General features: G+C 37.6%; 1 protein-coding gene across 1 annotated transcript; it reads left to right on the forward strand.

Annotated features, from left to right (window-relative positions):
• The first annotated feature begins 83 nt into the window (after window positions 1-83).
• On the forward strand, window positions 84-5359 carry LOC105384850 (TAR DNA-binding protein 43). Its single transcript, XM_038118223.2, has one exon. The coding sequence runs from the start codon at window positions 275-277 to the stop codon at window positions 1502-1504; it is 1230 nt and encodes a 409-aa protein (XP_037974151.1). The 5' UTR covers window positions 84-274; the 3' UTR covers window positions 1505-5359.
• Window positions 5360-10181: the final 4822 nt, after the last annotated feature.

Genomic DNA, 10181 nt, shown 5'->3' on the forward strand with positions numbered 1-10181 from the left:
AAATTTGATACTTTAAAATCGCCAATAAAACGGAAAAGGAAGAACAAAACTCCACCTTGTTAACCAATTAAATATCAAGACCGTATGAACGAACTATGTTTTCAACCTGCAATGGGTTCGGAATCCGTGTGGGTGACGTTTAATTATTAAATGTGATTATTTATATAAATGGAGTAATAATTTGTACATTTGTATAGTGTTAAGTGTAATAATTCAGTATACATAATATAGTATATCAGTTTTTATCAAACATATTGTTCATGAGTAAGAAATAATGTCTTTTGAGTACTTGCCCGTGGCTGAGGATGAAAACGAAGAGCCCATTGAGCTACCAATCGAAGAAGATGGGACTTTGATGTTGACCACCGTGTCCGCGCAGTTCCCGGGCTGCTGCGGTCTAAAATACCGACACCCGGAGACTAAAAATATCAGGGGCATTCGGCTGAGAGACGGCCGACTGTACCCGCCGCCCGAGGGCTGGGGCAGCCTGCTGTACGTGTGCAGCTTCCCCAAGGAGAGCAAGCGCAAGGCGGGCGCGGCCGACGACGGCGCGGCCAAGAGCAAGCGCAGCGACACGCTGTGCTCCGACCTCATCGTGCTGGGCCTGCCCTGGAAGGCCACGGAGCAGACCGTGCGGGAATACTTCGAGAAATTCGGTGAAGTGCTGATGGCGCAGCTCAAGAGAGATCCAAAAACCGGAATGTCGAAAGGATTCGCCTTCATTCGCTTTGCCACATATGCATCTCAGATGAGAGTGTTGGCCCAGAGGCACATGATAGACGGCAGGTGGTGTGACGTGCGGATACCCAACTCCAAGGAGGGCTCGGTGACGTCCATGCCATGCAAGGTGTTCGTCGGCCGCTGCACGGAGGAACTCTCTGCTATCGACTTAAGAGAATACTTTTCTCAGTTTGGGGAAGTAACTGATGTTTTTATTCCAAAACCATTTAGAGCTTTTAGTTTCATCACATTTCTTGATCCTGAAGTGGCCCAAAGTCTCTGTGGTCAGGATCATATAATCAAAGGAGTGTCTGTTAATGTGTCCAATGCTTCTCCTAAACAAAACAAGAGTGGATCCAACCAACGGAACCTGCCCAGCAGAAACTATGATGAAGGCCATCCTCATAATGCTTCCAACAATAACTCATGGAGCAGCCGCAACATGGACATGGTGAACATGCAGGCGCTGGGCATCTCCGGCCAGCACGGGCAGACGGGAGTTGCAGGCGGCGGCGGCCAGGCACAGGGTGGCAGCATGCCCCTCGGCATGGGAGGCCTGCCCGTGAACCAAGCATTGGTAGCGGCTGCATTGAACCAAGCAGGATGGGGACTCATCAACAACATACCATCAGGAGGATCAGAGCAGGGAGCCTTTGCAGGCCCGGGCTCCTCGGCCCCACCAGCCCCGCCCAACTTCTTGTCCTGGATGCAACAAGGTAACTCGGCGCAGGGACCGTCTAGTCAGTGGGGACAGCGCCACCAGTCCCAAGGTCACTCGGTCTGATCCTACATTTGAATACCAAGCTCAGAATAATCTCTGTGATTGTAGCAACAATTAGATAAATTATCACTGGTTTTTATCTAGAAACGGGTTGTTTGGTTGGCAGAGTGATATACATACATGGTTTGCTACTAATGTTATTTATTTATTATGAAATTTGCTTGTGTTTTGTTGATTTCTTGAAACCTTTATGGAGTGGTGTAATAGAATGTAAATGATGGATCAGACATACATATTAAAAATAGATTATGTAATTGTTGTTATATTTCAATGTATGATTGTCTTCTAATCTTTTATCTTGTAGGTAATTAATCTTTGAGTTCTTTTTGTGCTTTGCATTGGATAACATTTTCTTGACTTAGGTATTTCTTTTAATGTGTTGTTAATTTTTAATACAGTTTGTTCAGGCTTTGGTGTTATAGCTTATAAATATATTTGTTCCATTTCCGAAATTATATTACAGTGTGCTACTTTCTCGTCAAGCCTTTGACCATTGTCTTGTCAGTACACATACTATCTTTTCAAACAAACTTTTTAAAACATTGCAATGATTGTAATTTAATTTTAATTAAGTAATAGATAGTATCATGGTGTCTACTTGTATACCAAGAAAGCCAGAAGATAAACTAGCATGAATATTTTTTTATTATTACTATTGTTTATAAATTAACCCATCTACTTAGTTGATATTTATATGTAATTAATAATTATGTAGAACTAACTATACATAATACATGGTATATTGTATAGGAAATAGATCTTTACGCATCTTTATTTTTTTATGAATTGAATAGTAAGTACCCAACATACCTATATGTATGTTAATTTACTTACATAATTACAGTTCTAAATTATGTTTGTATGAATATCAACTAAGTATTTAAAAGCTGGTCAGGATTAATTAGGTAACACTATGTTGACATTTAAGAAGTTTAACTAAAAGCGATTTGGTGGATTAAATATACATATTTTTATATTTTCAAACTTATTTGACATAATTTAAACTATGATAGCAATCATTATAAACTATGTAAAGCAGTAAAAACACCATAAGGATGTCGGTGCCCAAAACAAAGAACTATATTATGCCTAAATTAAGTAAAACATATATATTTGTATGATCAATAGTATTTGCCCACAGTTGCCTCCACAGTAAACTAGAAAAGTAATGTTGTGTCTATACATGAGCAATTTCACTTGTTTAGTATAATGTAGCTAATATTCAATTAAGTTTTTAACATAAAAGATTTCATAGGTACTTAGAGATACCCAGAATATATTCATTGTTATCAATTGTTTATCAATAATGTTAAAGATTGTAAATTTATGATGCAATGTGCATACTTCCTCAATATCTATAATATCTAATATAAACATAGATGAAGGGAGTTTAGATACAAAATCTATTTTTGAAAGATTTAATTTCAACATTTTTCTTAAAGGTAATTAATTTGATTTGTGATTTGTTTTTGAATGGGTAGATGTAGAGTAAAAATTAAGCACCAACTTGGAAATATGTAAATAGAAATAGAACAAAATGGTGATGTTTGTACAAAATTCAAGACTGTATGTATTAATATTCAAGTATATGTTAATTCATTAATCTGAAATAGATTGAAGTAAACGAATGGTGCAAGGTGCAACTCATAGTTCTGTCGCTGTAGATACCTTGTATCGAGTGTAGATATGTGTCCACGACGCATCTATGTAAAATAGTAGAAGAGTAATACATAATTGATTGATGTACATAGAGAGAGATGTGTTTGAGCAGTAGTCATCAAGATTTTGGGATATATTATTGTGAATTCATGTATGTATTTGGTTTCGTCTTGGGCTCCGTTTTATTGTGTTTTCCTTGTTAAAAAGTCACTTATTTATTATATGTAGGTATTACCTCTACCTTTTGTTGATCGTAAAAAAGACTTGGTCCAAATGTAACGCACAACATGGTTTTTCTGTGAGTATCAGGCCGGTGTTACTAGGTGGCGTTACGTTTACCTTACTAACTGAATGTATGGCGTGGGAGAGTCGCCACCTAGCGGCACACACGCCGCAACCTCGGCGTCATACAAATTCACGTGTGTTAGGTTTCACTGCTCGACCGGTGAGAAAAACTGTTACCAGGCTTGCTGAGGGCCTCCTATGATTGCTAAATTGCTAAACAGGATTTATATAATATTACAAAACATTTTTCAAGGGATAATACCTATGTACGAGGGTAAAAGCTGGTATAGGTATAAAAATTGCTTGATTTTGTTTTATTAACTTATGGCTGTTTGTTGTTTTGGTTCTAATTTATGTTTGCCTTAGTAATGTGTGTTATTGTATTGTATAATTATATTTAATAATAAAAGTGGAAAAAAATATATAAAATATAAAACCTGTTACCTAAAGTCAATTTAGTGAAGTTATTGAAATGGCATACCTAGTTTTAATTTTTTGCCAATAAGTTAGATAAATTAAGATAGGAGTGCACTCAACAGGTGCGCCTGGGGGTGTGGTGGCGCCACCGTCGCGCCCGCCCCCGCGCCCCGCCCGCCCCCGGGCACCCTGCTGTGTGTCCCATTCTGCTGTACTTATTGACATAATACCATTACGAAAATATCTGCTAATTGTTTTGAATGTATTTCTATATTTCATGAATGTGCAATTGGAAATATGTACAGTCTATCTAGGGTTAATGGTTGGGTGTATTTTATTTAATTACTTAGGTAATATTTCGCTGTCATTATTATACTTATTCAAATTTTCATAATATAATACCTACTTATTTATTACATGCCTACAAATTGTTATTCTGACTCGTTAACTTTATGTCTGTTGTCATCTTAGAGTAATATCTAATGTTAAAATTGTATCGACGTTTATAGGATCCTAAAGGAATGCCCACTCTATTTTTATCTGAGCACAGATTGACTTTATTAGATAGGTAGAAACAGATAGAGTTGCATATTTATACTCAGCATTCATTTTGGAGCTAACTAATACAACTGATGCGATTGTGTGTAAGTAATAAATTTGGTAATTTCAAGTACTTCACTTACAGAATACATATTTCTTGATTTACCTCATCCATCGAAATATTCTACCTGCTAATATCGAAATGGGCATGAGACAATAAATGAAAAATTGACGATCATGAAAAATATGTTAAATAAATCTAAATAATGTAATATTATCTGCACCAAACTGAATGCGATATGTTTCGGTACATTCAATCGTCCACGCACTCGCTCGATGTATCACGAGTAGTTAGTTTTATTTTGTTGTGCCTTGCGTTTGTTTGGAGTCCCACATCGTGGATTCAAGTCACATGTCCATGTTATGGGTCAACCTGAAAGAATAGCAGCCCCTGTCTGCTAATCCCATGGTGTCGGTATGATCGTCGGTAGTTCACGCGTGATAAATAAATGTGTTTTGTTGAGTAGCCCATAGATGTCGTTGTGGTGTGTTGCGCGATCGTAGATACTTTGAAGGCGTTGCTCAAATGTAAGAGAGGTTGCTCCGACTGGTGGCTTCAGCCGGGCGGTAGGGTCAGCAGCTCGACGTGGAGCCCAATGCTGACAGCATCAGTACGGTCAGCTGCACAGCCCCGGCCGCAGCCCCCGGTCGGACCCACCCCGGGACCGCCGGCACTGCTGCACACACTGTGATAATATCCGATGTCCATATTTCCAATGTTCACAATATAACTGCACCCCTCGTAGGTAATGTACGCATTCTGGTAATTTTGCTGCTCCGTGATATTAAAAATACTAAATATTTGCTAGACAGATTCTAGATATTTATACATTTTACATTGTAATTGAGTGTGAATATTGACATGAATTCATCAAATAAAAGATATTTGGCGTTTAATGTCCGTTTTATTTTGTCCCATAGAGAAAAAATAAACAATTGTCCCTAGCTATCTATAACTTATACCACTATATCTTCCGAAACTTTGTTTATTTACTAAATAGGTAGGTAAAAAGGTATGTAAATCTCTAGGTAGAATCTAGTCAGCAAACCAGGCTCCGCTAATCTGACTAGCTCTCAGCCTTTTACTATGGAATCTAATCTAGAACATATAATAACAGCAAAGTTTGCTGCGAAATACCAAAAAATTGGCGCTTATAGTGCCCCAAACTTATCTGTTCCGGTGAGAGCTCACGTAAATGTCTAATATTTCTTCATTCTCTAGGATGTTAAGTTCTCCCGTAATGGTAATTTACCCTTGCGGTTTTAATAAACCCATCTAATCTATATCAATATATGTATAATTTATTAGTAAATAATGAGATATGGACCAATTTGTTTAACTGTCACCGGAACAGATAAGTTTGTCGCACTGTAGATAGATAGACATAGAACTTTGTCACAAGGACTTTGTATTATAACTGTACTGCCAAAATTTTAATTACTAAAACACATCGTAAGCTGTTGTAATAAGATTCAATTCGGCAATCAACGTTTCAAGAGCCAAAACGAGCCGAGCGAGATAGCTAGATTAGAGGCCGCTTGTCCCTTTCTAACGCTTGCCATCCCAAAAAAAACGTGATAGTTGGTAGAAAATATTTGATTTGATTTGAATTTAAAATGTTAGATTTTTATTTCAAACAATGATTTAATTATCATACGAACTCTAAGCATAACTTATAATTAAATAATAACTTTAAACTTACTAATAAGATTAAAGTTATTATTTAATAAGATATAATTTTGTATCGTACCTCATAATAATTATGTTAAACCTGTCATTATTTCAAACACTTGGTAGTATTCTGTTTAGTAGGGTAAACATTGGTGAAATTGGCCACCCCCAATAACTGGCCACACAGCTTTTTATTCGCCTAAAATAAGAAACACGATGACAGCACGCCATCTGTTACAGCTTGACACTAACCATTAGTAAGTTGTCGTTCATTTTAGTTCACACTCATTCCGCTTGAAGGATTGGTCTTCAAAATACCCGCAATTTTCTGACAGTCGGCGACAGTGCATCTGATAAAATGGTTGTGCGCTAAGAAAACGTTAAGCGAAGACATTATTTCGAGAGGCGATATTTTTTGTCCCCAGCTTCTATGAGTGACTTTAAATAGTGACAACGATAGATTTTGAGCTAAGCAATCATAATTTGTTCTGATTTAATCCTTAATTTGATTTTTTATTGCATTTTTCGACTTGGCCAGTTACTGGTTCCAGTTTTATAGTATTTTTAGTAACTGGCCCTCCTATGCCAGTTACCCCAATTTGCTACTTGCAAGTAAATTAACTTAAAATACAGCTTATTACCTTGGTTTTAAATAGCATTTTCTGTGGTATAAATTTTGTAAAAATCGTTCAATATTTAGTAGTAACTGGCATAGGTATTCTAGTGGCCAGTTACTACATGGCCAGTTACTGAGAACTATTTTATGTTTCAGGATATATGCTAAAATCTCTTCAAGATAATGGTGGCCCAGCCCACAAACAGTCTTCACTATTTGGACTGTATCCTCGTCAATATCCGTAGTGGTTAGCAGCGATTCGAATCGGCTCTGTTGTTCTCTTTGGAAGCTGGTGTTGCCATGCCAACTTCAATTTGGTGCAGCGTGGGACGAAGGGCCTGCTTCATCAGTCGTCTTCTCTCCAGAAGTTGATATTCAGAGTGCCTCCAAGAAGTCGGTGATCACTCCCAGTTTAAAATCTATTGATCACTGAGGCATCTCTGAATATGTGCCGCTTGTCAGTCATAATTAAGTCGATTTCATTTTTCGTCCTACACCATCGGGGCTTGACCATGTTCACTTCCTCCGGGGATGTTTGTCATAGAAATAATTCATCAAGTATAGCCCATTCTGGTCTGTCTCATTCGAGGAAGTCAACAAGAATTTGTCCTCTCCGATTTCTGCTACTAAAACCATGGGGTCCTACCCTCAATTCTTTGCATTCTTGTACTCCCACTTTGGCGTTGAAGTCCCCCATCACAATGGTGTATTGGGTCTTAGCAGTACACTTGATAGCCCTAGAGATATCTTCGTAACTATACTGCTTCGACTTCTGTGTCAGAGTGTGTCGAGGTTGGTGCATATACCTGTACGACCTTCAAGGAATCGCTCTCGGTTAGTTTAAGTACAAGGTACGCTACCAGATTCGACACACTACTGATCTCCACTACGTTGCTGACAAGGGTCTTGTTGACAAGAAATCCTACGCCACCTTGGGACTGTTGGTTACCCTCCCGATGGTAGAGCATGTGGTCAGACTTCAGGGTTGTCGTGTCCCTCTCTAAGGATTTCCGATAGCCCTATTCTATTCTATTCTGTGTGGGGGTGTCAGTGCCTGCACCTGGCTCCCTCGAATGGAACCTTTGTGCATATCCCCAAGGTCTAAACTGCCTTTCTAAGCTTGGACCATTTCCCACCATGCTGGCATTTCACTGCAGGTTGGTGGGATCACATATCTAGATGTGCAAAATCTAGACATGCAGGTTTCCTCACGATGTTTTCCTTCACCGTAAGAGTGATGGTATACATTGTACTTAAGTCAAAAGAACTAATTGGTACATGTCAGCACCGGGATTCGAACCCGCATATCTGGCGTGAGAAGCGGGCGCTTACCCGACTGAGCTACCATCGCTCTCCGATAGCTTTAAGATGTCCTTATTAATTATAATTTTTTTGCCCAGCTCTACCTCGTGTTACACCATATTCTCGTCCTCTCTCAGTGTCCGTGCGTTGTATGTAGCAAGTTTTATTTTATACTATCTTAAAATTAGTTCAAGAAGAAGCTAAGATTTAAGGATTTGACTTAATATAAACTTGAAATAATTAAATTTGATTGTTAATAAAGATTTGCGATGATTTAAAGATAAGAAACTTATTTTTGTCATAATAATATGTGAATTGTGACGTTGTTACACTAATTACATTGAAAGGGTATTGAATTGTAGAAGTTTTTTTGTTTTTATATTAAATTTTGTTAGAAAATCCTTCCTTCATTGGAAGGAAACCCGTGCCCCGGCAGGTGGGGACGTAATGATGACGATGAACTGTTTATTTGTTAAGAAATATAAGGTATTTCTCATTATTAAGTGTTAACACATATACTGCGTCATAACACATTAATTATAATAGGTTTTTTATAATGTTTGCAGTAGTTATAAGGTTAAAACTTGTTATTTTAGTTAATTATATTAGGTGGCCAGTTACTGCAAAATAAGGGTGCCAGTTACTAAAATTTGTGGCCAGTTACTACACAAAAGTGATAGTTTTCATTTAAATAAAGATATTTAAATAAATAGTTCTTATTGATTATTAAATTGATCATAAAAACAATCAACAGGATCTAGTGAATCATTAGATATATAAATCACCTAAATCAGATCATGCATTTAGACGGAGCACACACGTAAAGTGGCCAAGGTGCTTAAGTGGCCAGTTACTACCCCTTTTCCCCTACCTCATGCCAACCCTTTCATCTGTCATGGCGGTTTGTTTTGAATTTATTTGTTGTTGTCTTGTCATACCTAGTTATTTTTGCAAATTAGTAAGTTTCATTGAAGAAATTGAGAAAAGGTGCTGTGTACAAGTTTGTAAAAGTGAATCGTGTGGTGGTTGCGGCATATTATTTCACAGGTAAGCCGAGAAAGGGAATATTAGATTTATAACAAATAGGGTAACCATGCGGTATGACAATCTATTGGGGCTACGAGCTACCACACAAAATAACAAAATTTTATTCGATTGTATACGCATATCTCCGAAACTATTGATCCGGATGCGACCATGTTATTAGGGTTCCGTACCCAAAGGGTGCCAACGGAACCCTATTACCTAGCTTCCACTGTCTGCCCGTCTGTCTTTCAATGTGCCATGACTAATTATATATTTTATTTCTTTGTCAGATTTCCCAAGAATGAAGATAAGAAAAAAATATGGCTACATGTTGTTCCGGTGTCACAATAGATCATCATCATTCAGTTCAATGTAATGAGGAACCACACATGACTTCCAGTTGTGAAGACATTAGCTGATTCATATTTAAATTTTAACATACTTATTCCATAATGGAAAATGTAATTCCTTAATGAATTTAGGCAGTAAGATTGGCCTCCGGCAGAATTGTATAAAACAATATTGTTTAGCCATGTTTAGTAATAATAAAAATAAATTCAATAAATATAGTGTCTTTTATTTGAATTCCCATTCCACGGGGAAAGACATTTGATAAGTCAAAGTCAATATATAAATACAAACAAAAACTAGCCTTATTCGAATGTAATAAGGGTTCTGTCAGATGTCTTTCCCCGTGGAATGGGATATATACTATCGCCGTCCTTGATAATCACAAAATAATGTCATTTGTCATAGACAGCATCCCGAAGATGTATATCTCCGATATATGCAACTCCGAAGAGTGACTAAGATTTTGTCGACCTACGGTAGCGATGGTTTATAAAGCAAAAATATTTTTTTTTGGGTCCCAATTTTTGATCACTGTAATAATTATATTATTACAACAAGTCCCCGTAGTCCCACGTAACACAAATTTCGTGGTCACCTTATTAGAAAGGGACAAACGGCCTCTTTACTACACCTCCTGCTCGGCTCGCTTTTGGGTTGCGAGTACTCAGTCCTGTGGCCATAATAAGACAACATGTGAAGTGACTGATTAAATTGAGTCACTTTTTGATATCAGTCTTAAATGTTAGCATAGG

This window comes from Plutella xylostella, chromosome 10, assembly GCF_932276165.1.
Source record: "Plutella xylostella chromosome 10, ilPluXylo3.1, whole genome shotgun sequence".
Taxonomy (NCBI): domain Eukaryota; kingdom Metazoa; phylum Arthropoda; class Insecta; order Lepidoptera; family Plutellidae; genus Plutella; species Plutella xylostella.